The sequence below is a fragment of the Rhinichthys klamathensis genome, unplaced genomic scaffold (assembly GCF_029890125.1).
Source record: "Rhinichthys klamathensis goyatoka isolate OS25496 unplaced genomic scaffold, OSU_Roscu_1.1 h1tg000567l_1, whole genome shotgun sequence".
NCBI classification, from domain to species: Eukaryota; Metazoa; Chordata; class Actinopteri; order Cypriniformes; family Leuciscidae; genus Rhinichthys; species Rhinichthys klamathensis.
In genome coordinates, this window is record NW_026607033.1 from 112,208 (window position 1) to 132,389 (window position 20,182).

At 39.5% G+C, this 20,182-nt stretch overlaps 4 protein-coding genes across 6 annotated transcripts; 1 reads left to right on the plus strand and 3 right to left on the minus strand.

Moving 5' to 3' along the window:
* Positions 1-1,086: 1,086 nt before the first annotated feature.
* Positions 1,087-7,009, minus strand: rbm4.1 (RNA binding motif protein 4.1). Of its 2 annotated transcripts, XM_056239544.1 has the most exons (4): positions 6,880-7,009; positions 4,028-4,468; positions 1,948-2,820; positions 1,271-1,392 (listed from the first exon to the last, which is right to left on the minus strand). In XM_056239544.1, the coding sequence occupies exons 2-3, from the start codon at positions 4,437-4,439 to the stop codon at positions 1,970-1,972; spliced, it is 1,263 nt and encodes a 420-aa protein (XP_056095519.1). In that variant the 5' UTR covers positions 4,440-4,468; positions 6,880-7,009; the 3' UTR covers positions 1,271-1,392; positions 1,948-1,969. The 2 variants fall into 2 exon arrangements, with proteins under 2 accessions (XP_056095520.1, XP_056095519.1); XM_056239545.1 differs by lacking the exon at positions 1,948-2,820 and having other exon boundaries at positions 1,087-1,392.
* Positions 7,010-7,561: 552 nt separating this feature from the next.
* On the minus strand, positions 7,562-10,864 carry LOC130074044 (RNA-binding protein 4.1-like). The gene is made up of 3 exons (XM_056239546.1): positions 10,085-10,864; positions 8,579-9,332; positions 7,562-8,398 (listed from the first exon to the last, which is right to left on the minus strand). Exons 1-2 carry the CDS (start codon positions 10,494-10,496, stop codon positions 8,596-8,598), a joined length of 1,149 nt encoding a protein of 382 aa, XP_056095521.1. The 5' UTR covers positions 10,497-10,864; the 3' UTR covers positions 7,562-8,398; positions 8,579-8,595.
* A 1,577-nt stretch (positions 10,865-12,441) lies between these two features.
* rbm4.3 (RNA binding motif protein 4.3) lies at positions 12,442-14,697 on the minus strand. 2 transcript variants are annotated; one of them, XM_056239555.1, is made up of 3 exons: positions 14,223-14,696; positions 13,479-14,127; positions 12,442-13,107 (listed from the first exon to the last, which is right to left on the minus strand). In XM_056239555.1, exons 1-2 carry the CDS (start codon positions 14,629-14,631, stop codon positions 13,508-13,510), a joined length of 1,029 nt encoding a protein of 342 aa, XP_056095530.1. In that variant the 5' UTR covers positions 14,632-14,696; the 3' UTR covers positions 12,442-13,107; positions 13,479-13,507. The 2 variants fall into 2 exon arrangements, with proteins under 2 accessions (XP_056095530.1, XP_056095531.1); XM_056239556.1 differs by having other exon boundaries at positions 12,442-14,127; positions 14,223-14,697.
* A 2,235-nt stretch (positions 14,698-16,932) lies between these two features.
* On the plus strand, positions 16,933-18,134 carry tifa (TRAF interacting protein with forkhead associated domain). The gene has a single exon (XM_056239557.1). The coding sequence runs from the start codon at positions 17,146-17,148 to the stop codon at positions 17,725-17,727; it is 582 nt and encodes a 193-aa protein (XP_056095532.1). The 5' UTR covers positions 16,933-17,145; the 3' UTR covers positions 17,728-18,134.
* Positions 18,135-20,182: the final 2,048 nt, after the last annotated feature.

Consider the following 20,182-nt stretch of genomic DNA (forward strand, 5'->3'; position numbering starts at 1 on the left):
GCTAAACAACTGTTTTAATTGAATCATAGTTGGTTGAATAAAACCATATTGAATGTATCATGATCTGAAATCATATTTTAATGAATTCAACCGCTGGAATTTTAATTGAATGGCACACATCACCTACTTTGTAGCCTGTACATCATAATTGGATTTTCTTGGTGAATTTTCCATTTCTCTTTATGGTAGCAGCAGATTTTTTTTTAAATAAAAAAGAGCAGTGTATGGAGAAATTTAAAAGCAGTTGAGTTGGTACCTGTCTCCTCAGAAGTCAAATATGATCTGTAATAGTGTGTGTGGAAAATAATTAATTATCATAATTATATTTTTTAAAGATTTAACATTCATAGACTGTAAAAAAAAGGTTGGATCACAGAAAAGGGTCAACAGAAAAGTTAAAAACAAGAACTGTTAAGAAAGAAAGGAAAAATAACAAGTGAACCAATGAGAAATAGCTTCTTTGTGTCTTGTTTAAATGCAAGTAAGAATCTAAATATTGTGCATGAGCTGATAGATTCTCTACTAAGAGCTCTCCTGGCCGTAGAGAATAAACTAAGAGAAAGAAAACTTAATAATGCAAGACTCTTCATTGAGGAAAAAAATTATATTCAGTTTTCCACTACGTGTGTCAGCAGAGTTGACACGTAACGTGAGTTAACTAATCAGATTACTTTTTTTTAGTAACTAGTAAAGTAACACATTAATTTTAAATTTACAACAAAATATCTGAGTTACTTTTTCAAAAAAGGAATGCAAGTTCCAACCACTCCTGTCCCAATGTTAAGAGAAATCATGAGTAAGGTGTAGAGGTGTTGTCTGCGCTGTTTATTCATTGAAATGAAAATTCAGATTGTTACCCAAACTTGCAATACTTAAATGTTAACACAAATATACTTTATTTAAACTGACTAATAACCAATGTATTTGCTGCTGACCTTCTATGATCCAATTCAACCAAGCAAAAACGACTTTAGATAACCATCAAATTTGTGTTTTGTTTTTTTGTGTGTTAGGTGAAAAAACTTTTAGGTACTTTTTTAGGGAGTAATGCAATATTGTAACGCATTACATTTAAAAGTAACTTTCCCCAACATTGTGTGTCAGTGACGACATTGTGTGTCCGGAGCACCTGCAAAATGTGCAAATCAAAGACAACGGCAATGATCTATACAGAAAAGATAAAAAGATGAGATTTCTTTTTAACTTTTATTAACGAGGAAAAAAATATTTACAGGTATTTGAATTTGTACTGAAAATCAAATAAAAAAAACACAGGGCTACATCAAGTTTGTTAAGACAACAAAAGTAGATTAGTGCCATGAAGTGGGCCATCTGTTCTGTCCTTGGATGCATCACAACTTCTAAAATGATCCATGAGCAACCAAGAAACACCTGGAAAGATAAGAGATTGTCATAAAACTGTCAATCATTCAGTTATCAATATTGCTGATTTCCATGTGCCCATACTGCCAAACCACCAACTTGAATTGTTATAAGACACTTTATAGATAACAGAAAGTGTTTTAAATTGACAAATCTGGCTGAAAATAACAATGCCAATCTTTTGCCTCTTGGTATTTGTAAACATAATTGACCTGTAACCTAAATATCCATGAGGTCATAATGAGGCTATGTTAAGCAGGACCTTACCAAATTTGAAGATAAATGACACTGATAACAACACTTCAGTGCCACATGAAAGGCAGAACTTTTAAGGGCTAGTTCACCCAAAAATTTAAATTCTGTCATCATTTAGTCAACCTCATGTCATTCCAAATCAGTACAACTTTTTTCCGTGGATCACAAAAGAAGTTGAGGTAAATGATGACAGAATAAAAAAAAAATCTGAGGGGGGGAGGGGGAGGAAATTCCCTTTAACAGTAATTCTGTAAGTTTCAGTCTGACCAAACTTTGCTCCAACCTTTTGTAATCCTAAAAAGGTCTCACCTGAGTGCGCACATGTATTAGGCTAGTAAGCATAGCGCGCCCGTTCGGCATATGGATCCCGCGGTATGTCGTACGCAGAACTCCTGGGAATCGAAGAGACAGGAGAGAGGCGCGACCGTTCATACGCATATCCCTCTGCCTCAAGGGGAGGTCGCCGGATTGGGCTCCGTTCGCGGACATAATATGAAGAGGTGGGCGCCGGAGGAGGGGGAAGGGGATGGCGCTCATATGGGTCAAGTTTAGAGGAGGACAGGTGCTCTCTCACAATCACTGAGGAGGACGGGGGAGGAGGGACAGGAGGTGGAACCGCGCGTCTATCTTCGAAATAACTGGCTCCGTACGGACGTGCCCGATACTTCTCGTAGAAGTCCACCACCTCGTACGGATCTCTTTCCTCATAGGGTGCTCGGCGTATCGGGTACGCAGGCAACGCACTGCCATAGGCCACGCCACTGCTCCCATACGCAGCCTCACTCCCGTACGCTGGGGCCATGCTATTATCCGCGCCAATGCCGTAGCCCGCTGGCATACCGTAACTCATTGCACTCTCAAAACCCGCACCCCTTCCATACCCAGGGACGCCATACCCTGCTCCCCGGGTGAAGCCATGTGAGGGTGCAAAGCTGCCACCGTAGGCTGGCTCGCCACTGAAGCCGCGGTGAAAACCCCGGCCACCACGATCGCCACCCGCACTGAACCTGAGGGGCCCATATCCTTCCGAGCCCGGGCCCTCTCTGTAGGAGCCGTTCTGGTCCATTGGGCATTCTTTGGACCAGTGGCCTTCCTGCCCGCACCGATAACAACCCGTTCTCTCTCCCATTCCCGGCGCGGTACGCAGACGGCTAGTCGAAAGCTTCACGCTCATCAGTTTGCCTTAAGGAAAAGAAAGAATTTGCCATGATATTTCTATTTTTTAGCATGCACACGGAGAAAACGTTCATAAGGTCAAAGAAGCAATAAATAAAAATTTCACGCTGTTTCAACACTGCTATCGACAAAAGCACGGCCAGAATTTTTCAACTGAAAATCGTAACCGTTAGAATTCAATTGTGATTTTAACATGAAACGCTGTTCAAAACCCATTTTGCTTCGGTGATCTGCCGCATTTCAGAGCGAAACGCGATAAAAAAAAAGAGTTTTATGGCCGATAAACAAATGGCAGACTTTTGTTATTTATTCTTTATATAGCCAGGAAAGTCCCATTGAGATGATTAAATCTCTTCTTCCAGAGAGTCCTGGTGTCAAATTATTTTTGTTTTGTATTATTTTTGTAATGCACGGGTGCATTTAGAGAACATAACATTATAATGTAAAGTTGCAAAGATGGATAAACAGTTTGAATTAGAAAATAATTAAAGTCCATAATAATGGAGTTCAAAGAGTTATCAACAAAGAAACCAATAGACTTGAATTATTAATTTGGTATTATAAAATAGTGTTTGTGTGTGTGGTCTTAAAAGGAGTTTATGGCATATTTCCAAGTTTCAAATATAGGTTGTTGTACTCCCCCCCCCCCCCCCCCCATTATTTTTTAACTTATAGTTTTCTGCATTTAACTTAAAATTTTTGCACAAACACACACAGCTCTGCTATCATTACGTGTGCACAGCCAATATTCACTCTTAAAGGGAAAGCTCTTTTCAAGAGAAAGTGCTCTCTAAAAAAACAGTTACTAATATGGTGCTAATATTTTGTGCATGCCTAATTAAAAACAAGCAAATAGCTTCAACTTTCATTTCATGTTGACTTTAAGTGTGTCTGCTCGGTTTTCGATTACTCATGAAATGTCTCTATAATGCCCACTTTGATGAAACACAATTTCCCTTGGTTAAAATTATTTCTATGAGGAATTGATCAACTCAGTGGAAATATTTGGCTGTTAAGACAAAACTTGTTGTATTTTAAACTAAATGGACCTAGTGACCTCCATATAGTAAACTCCAACTAAACAATTCTCCTTCTCTCATCACTTACCAATTTTTCTACTTACCAACCTGTAATGAGGCTCACTTTTGGTACAAACGTGACAAAAATAAATACTTTTTTGAGCTAAACTGGGCAAAGGACCATACTGGTTCACCTTGAAAGGCTGTGTTGTCCAAGCCACTGATGGCCTCCATTGCGTCTTCCACTCGCTCCATATGAACAAACGCATAGTCCTTCACTATATCACATTCAACCACAGGTCCATATTCCTCAAACTTGGCCCTGAGTTCTTGGTTGGTGCAGCTACTGCTAATGTTGCCGACATGAAGTTTTGTAGAGGTCTTGGGCTTCCCTTTGCTCATCTCTACGTTCATGGCCAAACCGTTCAGCATGTAATGGTGAAGATTTCGAATGGCTTCGTCGGCCTCTGCTTTGTCATCCATGTGCACAAAACCGAAGTTTTTGACAATGTCACACTCAGAGATCTTGCCATACTGAGAGAAGAGGGAGCGGATCTCCTCGGCAGTAGTATTCGGCGAAAGGTTCCCAACGAAGATTTTTACCATTTTAGTAATGTAATGTCAACTTTCAGGCCCTGTTGGGAGAAAAAGAAAATATACAGTTCAGGTACATGTACTGCATGTCTAAAAAGGCAGGTAAGCTACATATAATTATGATACCAGAACAAAGGCAGACTTAAATAATAAAATATACATATCAATTTTCTCCCTGCTTATATTAAACTATAAATCTCGTAAATACATATGATAAAAAAGGTTTATAATTGTATAAATAACATCAATGACCAATTCTTGAACATATCCTTCATTTGATTAGAAGCTTTTCAATAAACGGCTGAATCGGTTCTGAATCTGAATAACGAAATCAGTCTGAGCGGTTCACGGGTCAACAATTTAAAAGACTCATTGAATCGAGAACCGTCTCTTTCGTACATGTCCGATTTGTATTGAAAAGAACTGATGAGTGATCTTTTGAAGTGAACAGAGAATTTGAATTAATGAACAAAAAGTACGAAGTTAGTTAAAGTCAGCATGAAACAGATGTTGCGATTTTTTTCCCCCTCCTATTTTGACAAATATCTCAAACATGAAAAAATTGTAGGGCGGGAATTTTGTCCATTGGGAATTGTTTGAATTGTTGGATTCTTGTCGTTTGCAATTTCCATAGCCGCTTTAAGGCCTCCAAGGTATGCAGTGAAGGAGACTAGAGGCCGTTTTTATTAACGGATGTCAATGGAGGAGAGGCACTGAATAAACTACTTTTGTGGGTAGTTGACAAACACTGAATAAACTACTTTTGTGGGAAATCATTTAATAAGTCGACAGCCTATCGGCTAATCTTCAACATGTTTTCCATTAAACATGCATTTTGTATTGATTTAGTTTCAGAGTTTACACCAAAAAAAAAATGCTGTTTTACAAGAGAAGTCAAGGACAATTTTGTGACGGGTAGGATTCAGTTTACGGCACTTCTCATTGATTTTTATGGTCTCCGCAAACAGTGATTCCAATGGTAGAACCGTGGACCCTGCTATCTCCCAATAATAAGACACTGGCTGCAGTGTGAAATCGCATACTTTCCAACAATATAGTAGGGGAAAATCAGTATGTGACTAAAACAGGCCTACTTCTGAATTGACAGTACTCATAAAAGAGTCTGCAAAAAGTACCCGGATGACCTACTATGTCTGGCGAGATTCTCAAATGGACACTTTATTATCCCATGAGGCCACAGGAAAGGATTTGTGAATGGCAGTGAAGCAATGCAACTGACCCAGGTAAGTCACATGCTAAAGGTGAATGATACATACTCACAAAGTACTTATTCGAAATAAGTACAGTAAGTTCTTACTTGTCCGAATTCACAATACTCATAAAAGAGTTAAAAAGTGCTCATAAAAAAGTACATAGATGAACTACTTCCGACCACGGGAGAGGATTTGTGAATGGCAGTTAAGCAACTCTCACGAGTCGGTCACGATAATGATGACACCATGGTGAATGTAGCAGTGGGTTTTGGATTACATTCATTGGCGCAAAGTAAGTACTTATTCAAAATGAGTATCTACTATCTACCTACTCAAGAGCGTATGCGATTTCGGAAGCTGCCTATGATATCTCATATTGCTGTGATCTCATGTGAGTGACAGGTTACCTTATAAACATTATCAGAGGGGAAGTTATTTTGATTAAATGTTACGAGGGGACATAAATAATACTAATAAAAAAAGTTATGCAGGGATAAATCATTTATAATAATAAATAATTCAATATTTTATATATATATATATATATATATATATATATATATATATATATATAAAGGAATCACATTTGATGTCGAATTGATTGTATGACGTATACAAAACAGAGTTGTTTTTAATAAATAGCATTTTATTATGGAATCGTGCAAAAACTTTAAAAAGCGATATAAATTAATAGAGTTTCGTGTAAACGTGCATTATAGATTCCTAATAACTTTATAAGCTGAATCATGGCAATAACACATTAAGTTACAAATAATTCATGAAACATAAATACAAAAAGAAATGTACACTAGAAATTGCTTTATTTTATCGTTTTAGATAATTTATTATGCCACCGACGAACTGCTCGAAAGAATCGACTCGAGGAGACGAGGCGGGCTTCCCATCACTAGCAGAGGACAATGGGAAAAAGCTACACACGATGTGCAGATTTACAAGTCGCGCGACAACAAACCCTCTACATGTAAAATATGAATACATTGAGACCAGCTTTGTATCAATAACTAAAGAATCCAAAGCATTCATAATGCATATAGTATATTAATCAAGTTTACAGTCCATTTAGCCCTGCAACAACTAGCTAACCATGAATACAGGCAAAAACAGTGTAGTGAACGAATGAATCATCACGAAACATACGAAATGCAAGATAAGAGATTAGCCGTTCAGTCAAGAGAACATTGCGAATTTTGATGAAGCATAATGGATGATATTCATACCTTTTCACAATTCTTGCAGGAGCCGGTGCGAGATGAAATGGCGTCACTCTTGCGTCGCATAAAGCGAGGCTAGCTGGAGAATAGAATTGCATGGTGGTATACACACTGCCCATCCCCTTTCATTCCTTCATAGTGAAAGCCTGCTGCAATAAGCTCGCAACTAGAGCTTTCAATCATTTTAAAACAGCATGTGGCCACATAGGTCGTGTAATTTGTGTTACATAATAAAGCACCCAAGTACCAATAACGACACGTCAATTTTAGTCATATTTTAAATATATTTTAGTATGAAAGACAGACAGTTATTTTGTCACCAAAATATTGGTTTATTACAAAAGATAATTCATAAAACACACTCCTGACTTCTGTAGGAAATATACAAACTACAGAAAATTAAATTTATAAACATCTTCACAGAGCTTCCCAAGGCACCCATAAAGAAGAAACGCCAGTAAACGCCAGCAGTCTCAAAAGGTGAATAAAGCCCTGAGTGAGAGTTGGTAAGCACATCTAATGCAAATGTCCAATTAACTCTCATTTAGAGTCCACCTTTCCATCTAGGTGCATCTTCTTACAATCTAAAGATCTCCTCTTATAAACAGTCATTTGTGTGTACAGAACAGAACACGGTTTGCATCCCTCTGAAAGCTGCCCAACTACTTGGGTTGTATATTAAATCAGATCTTCTTTTTTTTTTTTTGAAAGACTAACACATCAAACAGGGGAGTATACAATCAAAAAAGTTCAGTAAAATCATTTCTCCAAGATCACAAAAACTCAACAGACATTGGCAGGAGTAACAAGTTGTCTGTCCTGTTGAACATAGGCCTACCCATTTGATACAACACAATTGAACAACCAAGATGTAAAACTCAATTCTGAACAATCACCTGAAGCAAATAAGAATAAAAAGAAAAGTGGAATGTTGAATTTTAGAGTTTATTTTCCCATAAAGCTTTTTGCAGCTGCAGGATTAATTACAATTTGCCACTCCCCCCCAAAAAAACACAATCCTGGGATTATCGCCAAGAAGAAACATAACTAGATTGTCCACACAAAACTTAAATCAAAGAAATGAAGTGGCAAGCCAACCCAACAGCTGAAGACAAGTCTTGGAGCATAAAAAAAAAAGTTAAATAATAGTGGATCACAACTTGACTGGGGAAAAAACAAGTAAAATTCTTCACAATCTCACAAAGTGTGTTTAATTGCAATTAATATCCGAGTTAAAAAAAATATGCTGACATGAAACACCCCACTTTACCTCTGGATACAAGTGAAAAGCAAAGCAAAAACCCAAAAAAATCACAACTACTAATTTTTGCAATCATACGCCAAAGTCTCCATTAGAAAGGGGAAATTAAACAACAGTTTACATATTATGGGTAAAACATTGTGCAGAGCTAATTAGCATTGTGATCGATGTGTCTATCCAATCCTGCATGTTTGAAATCCGACGGAGCGTCTGATCGAGGCAAAGTCATAATGGTGGAGGGGAACTCTCGTCACTTGACAAAACCTAAAGAACAGGAACAAATGTTCTGTGAGATGAAACATTTGACAGGCATTATTTTCTGACTGTACTTTTTAACCCGAGTAAAGCGGCTTCGCTTACTACTGTACTCGAAACGGCTTACGCTTAGAACAGATCACGCTGACATCTCATCTGAGTCAAAGTTAACGACCCGCATTCGCTCACCTTAGCATGTGTGTGGCTTAGTATGCGTATCGAACCCGCTCGGTGTAGTTCTCCCTGGCCCGCGGCACGGCGTAAGTCGATGAGCTCCTTGAGACCGGGGAAAGTCGCGAGCGCTCGTACGAGTAGCCTTCCGAACCGGCGCCCACACGTCTGATTGGGCTCCGGTCCCGCGAGAAGTACGCTGATGCTGTGGGAGGCGGAGGCGCCAGTGGGCGCCTCTCATAGGGATCGAGGCTGGGAGGAGCCAACCGCATCCTTGAGAGAGAGGAAGAAGAGGGAGGGGGAGGAGGAGGGGGAATAGAGAGAGGCCTATCCTCGTAGAAGCTAGAGCCAGCCGGACGAGCCCGATACTTCTCGTAATAGTCAATGCTTCCGTAGCGTTCTCGCTCATATGTGGACGACCTCTCCGGATAGGCGCTCGGTGGCCTGCTGGGGTACCGCTCTCGAGCATCCGCGCCGTACTCGCCGTAGCTGGGACGCCGGCTCATGGGTGGGGGAGGGGGAAGTGGCCCTGCTGGGTAACCTCTATTAGGAAGACCTCCAGGGCCACCCATACCGTAACTCGGGCCGCCCCTTGGGGGGCCTCTACCGCCGGGGAATCCCCCCATGCTTCCGCCATAGCTACCGTTCTGGCCACGTCTGCAATCTTTGGACCAGTGGCCCTGTTCTCCGCAGACGTAACAGCCAGTTTGGTCTCCCATGCCAGGCGCTGTACGGAGGCGACTCGTGGACAGTTGTACTTTGATCAGCTTGCCTTGTGGAAGGAAGAGAACACACGCAAGACAATGTGAAACTTTCTTCCGCTCACGTAAACCGTCATTTTAAAAGAGAATTATTGCATCACGACAGCCAGAGCACTTATATCACTTAAAGGGTTAGTTCACCCAAAAATGAAAATTGTCATCGTTTACTCGCCTTCATGTCATTTCAAAACCCATAAGACTTTTATTTTCGAAGATATGTTTAGAGATTTCTGTTCTTCAACTGAAAGTCCATTTACTATATTTGATGTGCTCTATGTATGTGTGTTGAATTTTGATCGTTGTTTATGTGAATAAAAGCTAAATTAAATCTATTTGTATTCATAAACACACTGGTTTGTGGTGCAAATTTCACCTTTTACTGCACTTTGTTATTCTAGTTATTTACATATATTGCAGCTAATGAATCTGAAGTCTCACACATTCACAGAAAATGGTTTACTTCAGTGTTGCAAAATAAGGTGGATAATTCTCTCAGGTTTTATTAAGAATATTTTCATTTGTGTTTCGAAAGTGAACAAAAGTCTTATGGGTTTGGAACGACATAAGGGCGATTTTCATTTTTGAGGGAATTATCCCTTTAATATTAGTAAATATGATGTCTACTTCCAATTGTCTAGAAATGGCTTCAGTTTAGCAATTACAAATAACTTAAAAAGGAGTAGTACATTCCTCCCATGCTAAAAAAAAGTCAAATGCAACCCTGGGTAATCATGGATTTCGTCGTTTCAAGGTTAATGTTCACCTTGGAAGCTTGTGTTTTCCAGCCCACTGATGGCCTCCATGGCATCCTCCATTCGCTCCATGTGAACAAAGGCATAGTCCTTCACTATGTCACACTCAACCACAGGGCCATACTCTTCAAACTTGGCCCGGAGCTCCTGATTGGTGCAACCACTGCAGATGTTGCTCACATGCAGCTTGGTGGAGCCCCTGGGTTTCCCTTTGCTCATTTCCACATTTATGGCTTGACCTTTCAGCTCGTGATGGTGGAGTTTGCGGATAGCCTCTTCAGCCTCCTGTTTACCTTCCATGTGCACAAAGCCATAATTTTTCAGGACGTCACATTCTTTTACTTTGCCATACTCGGAAAAAAGAGAACGCAGATCTTCCGCGGTCGTGCTTGAGGATAGGTTGCCAACAAAGATCTTAACCATCTTTATTGTCGTTTTTTCCTGGACAGAGGGAGCATAGTTTCGAAATGCACGTTATATCAACAGATGTCTCCCTACATTACTGCTGCGTTGGCCTACAAAACCATAGACAGCCTAATCCCATCCGAGTTTTATCATCGATTGTGTGGCTGCATGCCAGAATTATTTACGTACAACTCCAGCATTAACATGCTGTGCGTGTAATACTCACTGACCCGATAAATATATGTAAAGTTGGAGACCAGGTTCAGTTGTTGGACTTTATGGCGCAGTTGAATTAACACGCGTTGCTAGGCCACATAACGTTATCCGCGTGACTATCACACCCATCGAATTAAACCCCTTAGGTTTTATTCAACATTAAAGCAAGTTTAACGACCGATACACGATTACGTAAGCAAGCCCGACGAGCGTTTTTTTTTTTGTAGGCCAATTGTGTAAAACTAAGCTAAGTTAGCACGACTAACTTACTGCTACATAAAGTTACCCGCAAGACGACGTCGCCGCATTATGAAATGTAGTACTATAAAAAGAAATGATAGTACTCCGTCTGCATTACCTTTATGTACAATCGAAACACTAACACTCATGTAATAGAGTTGATTGTGTAGGAATATCATTGCCTTACCGTTGCGAGCACGTACTCTCACTGCCTGCAAAGATGAATGAAGCCTAAAATGGAGTCGCCCGCCGTCACTGACAGCACTTCCGGTCCACGAGCTCAAAAACAACCCCGCATTCAGAGCAGTTCGTGTCTGAATAGCTATATATTTTACCGATTGTGAAGACAAGATATTTCAAATATGATGAAATAAAAACCAATACAGCAATGAATTATATAAACAACCTAATGTAGGCCTATAGTACTAATACTACCAAATCGTAACGTTACACAACGAAACGTGTTCCCCGTAATCTTTTTGCTTTTCATTAAAAAAAAAACAATATTTTCTAACCTAAACTTTTGATATAACTATATGATATTTTATGTATGACCAGCAATTACTGATCCAGTCGTGTACCTAACTAAAAATAGCCTGGTAGAATTAAATTAAACAGTCACTATTTCTAATACACTCAAAATACAACATATGCACGCATGTGTATAAAGACATATATACACCCTAACACACGACTGCCATATTCTTCAATTTTAAAATAAAAACCAGGAAAGAGTTTAAGCAGAAAAAAGGCAGCTTTATTGAAAGCGCATCAATTTTTATTTCATTACGTGTCTGCAAAGTGAAAAAAAAAAAAATGCTTTGTACCGAGAACATTACTGGAAGAGGCTTATGCATTTTGTAACCCACATGAAAATGAATGACAGCCATAATTACATACAGTAGATTTTATTGTAAAATTTGTACAAGACAAAGATACGAGACAGGGAAAATTGCCTGAGTTAACCTTCAATATAAAACTTACCCTTAGTCATGGGGTCATCCTTAAGCATGTCATTTGCAGAAGTAATCAAAACATTGATTTAAATGCATATCATTGTAATACAAATGCACTCTGTACCATCACTGCAGTCTACATAGTAAAGGTATACCTTAAAATCATGTAGTTATAAAAAGGCATGCTGGATGGTAAAGAAACTAAATGCATCAAGTGACTTACCTGGTATACTCAAACATTTTCTAACTTAAAAAGGGACCATTTATTGTTAAAGGAAAATATTGTGAAGTCTACCTACTTAATGAACCAAAATAGGATCTGGAAAATCTAGGAATGGTTGAAGGCAAAATAATAGCCTTGAAGACGAAAAGATGGCCATCGCTTGCATTTCGCCGCAGCAGCTGCATTCTCCGTAACACTAAACTAGGGAGCCAGATGTTGTGGCTATTAATGCGAAATTTATGTCAACCTCTAAGCTACATGGTTACTTTTGTGCCTACTTGGGCAAGTTAGGTTTAAAAGATTGGCAAGAAAAATCAAAACGACGAACCAGGTTCCAGTATTTTTATTAAAATTCAAATGTTTCTATGAAAGAAAATGATACAAAGTCCTTGAACTGCGATTCTCTGCAATTAAAATGCACACTACAGAACAATTTCAATAAAGGCAGTAGACGTAAAGGTTTTTATTGCTGCGGAGATTGTATTCTTACTTGCATGCCGCACTTTAAACAAAAGGCTTAGAGAAGAGGAAAAAATTAAAATAAAAACCTTTACACAAATGTATTTTTGGTTCTAAATCAAAATTGTCATAGCGCTTGTTACAGTAGTTTAATAACAAACGATAAGATCATTCCAAATTTTAAAGATAAAAAAAGTACAGTGATACATTGAAGTTCTTTGAAAGAAGATTTTTTATATGCGTTCCTTTAAGTCTTAACCAAACCACCAAGTTAACCTAATTTATGTAATCTGGCTCAGTGCTTTACTCACCCATCAAAATGTTAAACAATAAAAACAAGGAAAAAAAGCAGAGTTGACAATTTAGCATGACGATTTTAAGCGTGTAAAAGCGGTTTTATAGAATGTGCAGTCCGCAACAGAACTCTTCCACTATGGTGCGCAGGCGAACGAAACGCGCTCTGGCAGACAAAGACGTATCGCGGCACGTGCACCTGGAGACAACGACGACGACGATCTTGTTGAATAATTTACACCTGGAAAGAAAGCAAACCACATGAGTCAAACGTCTGTAGTGCCATCTGGCATTACTGAATCGACAAGCCAAGTTAAAACTAAAAAGGATTTATTATGCAGTCTATTTGAATTATGCGAAGTGAGATCTTAATATAGCATACGGTCAATCTAAACACTTCGATACGAAGTTCAGTGTTGCTCGAGCAGTACTTTAAAAAGACAGTAATGCCATTAAAAACTTACGATCCAGGCACTTTGATACAAAGTTTACGCTACTGCTACTTGCGCATCAATTACACCACACGCACAACAGGCCAAGTACGTAAATTCTGGGTTCTACATTAAGAGGGCATTTTAGAGCTCATTTTTGGGTTGCGGGACCTATTCTCACCTTGGGTTACGAAAGCGCAGGGGTGCACTTTAATACGAGTAGCGCGCAGGAGGTGGAGGTGGCGCCGCCCTGTCAGCATAGGGGTCTCTGGGCCGAGGCATGCTGTACATCGGGGTCCGAGACATGGAGAGAGGGGAGAGACGAGATCGCTCGTACGAGTAACCATTCCCGGCGGGTGCCGGTGGGGCAGGAGGAGCACGTCTGATGGGACTGCGGTCTCGTGCATAGAACGAGGATGGCGGGGGTGGGAGGGGACGTCGCTCATAGGGGTCGAGGCCGTTACCAGCCAGTCGCTCTCTCATAATGGCAGATGAGGGGGGCGGAGGGGGAGGGGGGATGGCACCCGCACGACGGTCGTCGTACGAGGAGACGCCGTAAGGGCGAGCGCGGTACTTCTCGTAATAGTCGACCACACCACGTTCGCGCTCGTATGCTGGTGCTGGACGCTCTGCATATGGGGGGCGTCTGGGGGGAGGGGGTGGTGGAGGAGGGGGTCCAGGGGGGTACCCAAAGCGTCCCCTAGGATAACCAGGGGGCTCGGGCCGTTCAGGGAAACGGGGTGGCCAATATCCACCATCTGGGGGGCCATAGCCTTCCTCCTCCTCGCCTCTTGGTCGACTCTTTGAAATCTGCACATGAATTCGTTTTCCTGCAAGAGCAAAAACATTTGATGTATTAGAATTAGACAATGCCATAAATGTGCAAAAACATGTGAAAGGAAGTGATAAAACTATGGCTTTATACCTTGGAATTCGGAGTTGTCCAACCCCTTGATTGAATCCATGGCCTCATCAGAGTTGCTCATGTGTACAAAGGCAAAGTTCTTGATGATGGCGCATTCGGTAACTGAGCCGTACTCTTCGAACAGCGCACGGAGCTCTTCATCGGTTCCTTTCTCCACATTGGCAACGTGAAGCTTCACCGGACCCTGGTTCTTGCCTCGACTCGCTTCAACATTGATGGGTGTTCCATGCAGCTTGTACAAATGAAGGTTTCGGATGGCCTTTGTTGCACTTTTGCGATCGTCCATATGGACAAAGGCAAAGTTTTTGATAATGGCACACTCAGTGACCGTTCCATATTGAGTAAACAGAGCCTTAATTTCTTCTGCTTCTGCCTGTTGAGGCAGGTTTCCGATGAAGATCTTCACCATCTTAGCTGATGTGGTAAGCAGAGCCTGAAACGCACTGTGAGAATATACATTGCAATGACTTACCAACAACACAAATTAAAAGTCAAATTATTATAGCTATACAATGGGCTTTGGTTTGTTAAAACAAAAATCACGCATAAGAATGATAACACGAAACCACGCCCGGAGCTTAAGTGAAATCGAAACAGTTGGACTTCCTGAGAAGCCAATCAACCAGTTGAACCAGTTTATGCAAAATACTTAAATGCATTTCCCCATACATATATGCAAACACCGATAGATAAATAAAAATTGTTAACTTACATAAAGTAGAATTTAACATAAATTGTCGTGCCAAGACAATTCTCCTCACATTATATAGCTAGGCCACGGCCTCGTGTGATTACTTAATGCTAGGTTAGCTGACTAGCGAGCCTCGATAAACATTTAGTTAAATTCACGGCATAATATTTTGTGTATTAATGTTAGTAAGAACGCTTATCGTCATGAGAATATGAATATAGCAAGTAATCGTCGTCTTGCGTGCTCGGCGACCTGAGAGAAACCCATATTTCCGTTGCTACGTTTGAATAAGCTAACAACCTTAGCTTAGTAGCCGAGCAGTCGTTACGCGTCGTCGAGATAAGTACGATGTATTCGGCTTTTACAGGTAACCACATTTTTTCTACAAACCATAAAAACGCTGCTTACATCTAAATTGCTTTAATAAAGCGTACTGAATTTAAAATCTAAAACTGACTTTTTAAAGGTCAAAATACAAGAGCAACAATACTCACCGTCTGTTTCTCACCACAATGAGGAATAGGGGTGGGCCATTCACAAATATACTCCCTTAGTCCCGCCCACATTTCTGAATAAACCAATTAAATATAAGAATGTGGGTCACGCGGAACGAAACAAGCTAGAATTTCTAGCTGTGGAAAATTAAAAGAAACCCTGGTCTGAATGTATGAAATTACTCCGCTTTGGTGTATATTTGTTATTTTTCAGAGGCGCGGTTGTTGAACTCAGTGAAGAATATAAGTTAGATTTATCAGTTTTTATGTCTATGGTCAATTAATTAAGATTAAACGATATCAAACGTTCAGACTTACAACAGTCTGAAGCAAACTGCAAGGAATGAAGTTGATATTCAAATACCGCATAGCAAAACAGAGACTATAGGGAAATCAAAACTGGTAACATTAGTGGGAAACAGAAACAACGTGTAAACATTTATAAACAACGCAACTAAGCACTTTACCAAACCATTTATATATATATATATATATATATATATATATATATATATATATTATTTTGTCTTTATTTTCTCACATATATATTTCTATTAAATTAAATTTCATTTAAAACTGTACGGTGATTTAAATAGGCTACTCAGGCTACCAGTAGGTTGCGGTAAAACGCTTGTTTAAATTGCCGCCCCTGAGCAACAAAAATAAAGAGGGCGTTTACCTAACCGGTTTACCTAAACTTTGACTTATAATAATGTATCATAAAAGCCCTTGCACACTGAGTACGAAATTTTTGTATGCGTTTTTTCGTATTCGTGATTCGGTGGCTCTGAATTGTCAAAACACCATTCAAACTGCTTGCTACGGATGCGAAAAACGCAGAAAATCGAACCCAATCAGAGTTTTTTTACGACGGACGAAAGTTTCGGAGGCAGTGTGAGCAGTTTGTTAAATATAGGATGTGAAATGTAGCATTCACGTCGCGCAGTTACTTAGGTGCTGCTTCCCTAAACGTTATATTACTTTCAAAGGTTTTTATTTTGTTGTGATGACGAAACTATGCGACACACTCTTCCTGGAAACGCGGTCAACATGTGTCATCTGATCAGCTTACCCTTCGCTGTGATTTTACAGATTTGTCAGACAGTTTGTGGGGAGAGACTGAAGACTTCACAAATGATCATCATAAACGTACGTGTCTAGATGTCTAGACAACACAGGCTGACTGGTTATTAAAAGCATGTCACAATACAAAAACTGGCGATCGAGTGCTTGAAACGTTTTTTTTTTTCATCGAAACGATAATAAAGCATGTTTTGCCATGGGAAATCATTGGGGAAATATTATTTTAGAAATACAGCAAGAAATAGATAGCGAAAGCATATAAAGCAGTTGGGCAACTCCGGGGTTTTTGAGAGTCACGTGGGCAAAGTTGGAAGGGGTGTTGGATATCAGTGCTTCTGATGCAATTCCCTCTTTGTTGGTTGTTGAGCTCAGTCTCGCGATCTCCGCTTCAGAACACCACAATAGTCCGTTATAGTTGATGATCGTTGCATCAGCTTCTGAAGGTGAGCTCTAAAACTTAATTATTTAAAACACGTATTCACAATATACTTTGTGTTACGCTAGATCTGTGAATCAGTTTTATTCTCACTTCAGTTCAGAATATTCCGCTGTGTTGCAAAATATAACTGTTCAGTCATTTACCCATGAGTTGTTGTTTTTTCTTAGGTCTATCAGCAGGGGAATTTAACCCTTTTGCCTCCATTTGTCACCCAGAATGAATATCAATAGCAAACTCGAAACTGAAGAACTGCTCACTTGTCTTCATATACATATCTTCCACCCTAATCAAGCCAGTCGCCCGCTCTTCCAAAACCTGCCCCTAAATCAACCATACCATATGGACGCTGAAGATCCACTTCGGCTTGGCCGTGATGGACAAACCTGCATCTTTGTCCTAAACGACACCTCTGTCTCCAGAAAACAGCTCTCCATACAGGCGTATAGGAAAGCCGGCAGCCATTTCTTGAGCTTCATGATCCAGAACATGAGCCAGAAGGTCAAACTCATGGTTGGTGGGTCCGAACTGAGATACCTCGAAAGAGCTGAGCTTGATGACAAGGTGCTCCTCCGCTTCGGAAGATATGAACTGCTGATTTGGCAAGAGCCAGGAGATTCAGAGCATAAATATGAAGTCCTGTTTGAAACATGCAATACACCCCCTTCACAGGAATTGGGCATAGATGTGCCGTGCAACCCACCTGTTATGGATACTGGTTTGCCATTGAGAAGCTTTGAGAATGGAGGACCTGTAAGCCAAGAGCCACTGGAGTCAGATGAGACAGCTATTTTAGTATAGATATTTTCCAGACCTTGCTCTGCATATTATTTTATTATCATCATTGATATACTGTGTTATTAAAATGCATCTCAAATGTAACAGACAGATGTGCAACTGTAGACTTGTGACGTATAAGTGACATTACAAACATTGTTATTATGATTTCTTCTGGAATGCCACTGAACCAGTTTTGTTGCCTGTACATATATATTTTGTTTTTTTTTACTAAATTCTATTGGGTATTTGTCACTTACATGTTTGCTTATAAGGCACTTTGTGTTTTCACTCCATTATTGTTTAGTGTTCATTGCATCATGTGTTTAGCTAGCATTTTTATATGACATAATATTTATTTTATATTGTATTGACTGTTACTTGATCAAATGTGAATCACAAACTTTAAAAAAAATGTGAAATTACAATGATTGAAGGATTATTCATAAACTACTTACAACATGTTGTATATTATATAAAGGAATAAACTTCTTTTACATTGCTTTTGTTCAGATTGCTTTTTTTAAATAGCTATTTAATTGAAAATGTTTGTTTTCAGGTTCATACTGTACATCTAGCATTATACTAAAAAACAAGATACAAGGTCAACTTAATACAAAGTAAATATTTTCCAGGTATTTTAATCAGTTGCTTCAGTATAATGACTATAAAAAAGCTTATTTTATAATAATAAGCTATTCTTAATTAATTTAAGAAACACAACGTTGTCTTTCTGTGATGGACTTGCATCTGTCCAGGGTGTTTCCCCCGTCCGTGTTCTGAGATGATGGATTAGGCTGGATGGATGCGTCATCTTTATATCATCACAATTAATATTTTTCTCTCATGGTAAATTGAGATTTTATCTATGAAAATATAGCTGCTACAAATTTGAGGGTTCTTCTTGGCATCAAAAGTCAGAAAATCTCTCTTTTAACCTTTTACAATCGAGAAATAACAGAGAGTTGCTTTTACTGTAAACAAAACTATTTAAAGCCAATAATTACTGTATATTCCTTTTGTGTCATTCAAAAAACACAGTATAGGTCTGAAAAGCAGAATTCTTGATGATTTCACCTGTTTCAAACATTGGATTATGCTGGAAAATCATGGTTAGTTACTGATCTCTAGATAGCAGTTGTACATGTTTCATTTGGCAGAGAATTATACATCCAAAGCAGGACTGTCAAAACCATCGATTTTGTATTTCTTTCTTATCGATCTTAGAAAGGTTAATCCCAGGTGACCCAGGAACTGAAACTCACCTGAGATCACAATTTTGTTCCATAACTCTTTTGCACTAAAACTATAAACACACCTCCAGTCCTTACTTACAAACAACCAAGGCACTGATAAGCATCAGCTATGGCAGATAACAGATGATTTACAGTAAACACTGTCAGTGGTGAACAGACAAGATCGAAACTCTCAACTGTCTTCGGTGGCGGTACTGATCTTTGTGAAATATACATATAAAAGCAGTATCCCCCGGTTTCACAGACAAGGCTTAAGCTAGTCCCAGACTAAAATGCATGTTAGAGCTTTTTTAACTGAAAGCAACTTGCAATGACATCTCTTAAAATATGTCAGTGCCAATGTTTTGTCTAAAGATGCACAACATTAATGTTTTTGTTTTTTCTGGCAAATTTATAAAAGCTACTTAAATGTCCTAATTTAACAAAGGCCTAATCCTGGCTTAATCTAAGCCCTGTCTGCAAAACCGAGCCAATATATCTTCATGTAAAAATTATTATTAATATTAACTTCAAAGCTAAGTTAAAGTCCCTCCCACATAGGCCTATATGACTTTATATTTATTACAAAGTAAACATCAGTATGTGAATTTGCACTGTACACATGTAATTATAATTCAGGTTTAAAATATAGCACTTAGTTCTATCCAATATTGAACTAAACACTGAGACTGACTGATTTCTCAGAACAGCATTGATTGTCAGATGTCTCCGCATTATCACACTCCCCTGTTATCATGTGGGTCTCTAAGCTTTGGTCAGTGTGCAGACGGTTGTCTGCATGCTTGCATAGATAGTTGCATGTACAGACTGGTTATTTGCTGACTTGCAGTGCAGTTGATGGGTTTTGTTAAACACTTGTGGAGAGTTCAGGCGTCTCACTTATAAAAATGTGTGTAGGATCCTTACTAAAAGTGTACATGCACCCGAAAGCCAAAAATGGCGTACGGCAAGAAATGAGGTTTGATAAACAAGGTTCGGGAGGAGCAGGTGCAGTTAATTAACCCAATCAGCACCAGTGGGGAGCAATCAGTAATCAATCTAGGACAGGATAATATCAGCAGAACCCACACTGGTTCCTTGACAGTTTATCAGCATCCCACCTCCACCCCATCTCCTCTCTTTCAGTTCCATCTCTAGTTCCATCTACTCTTACCACGGGGGAGTACTCTGGGTTCGGGCAGAATTCCGAGCTCGGAGCCCTCCACCCGGACAGCACGCCAAGT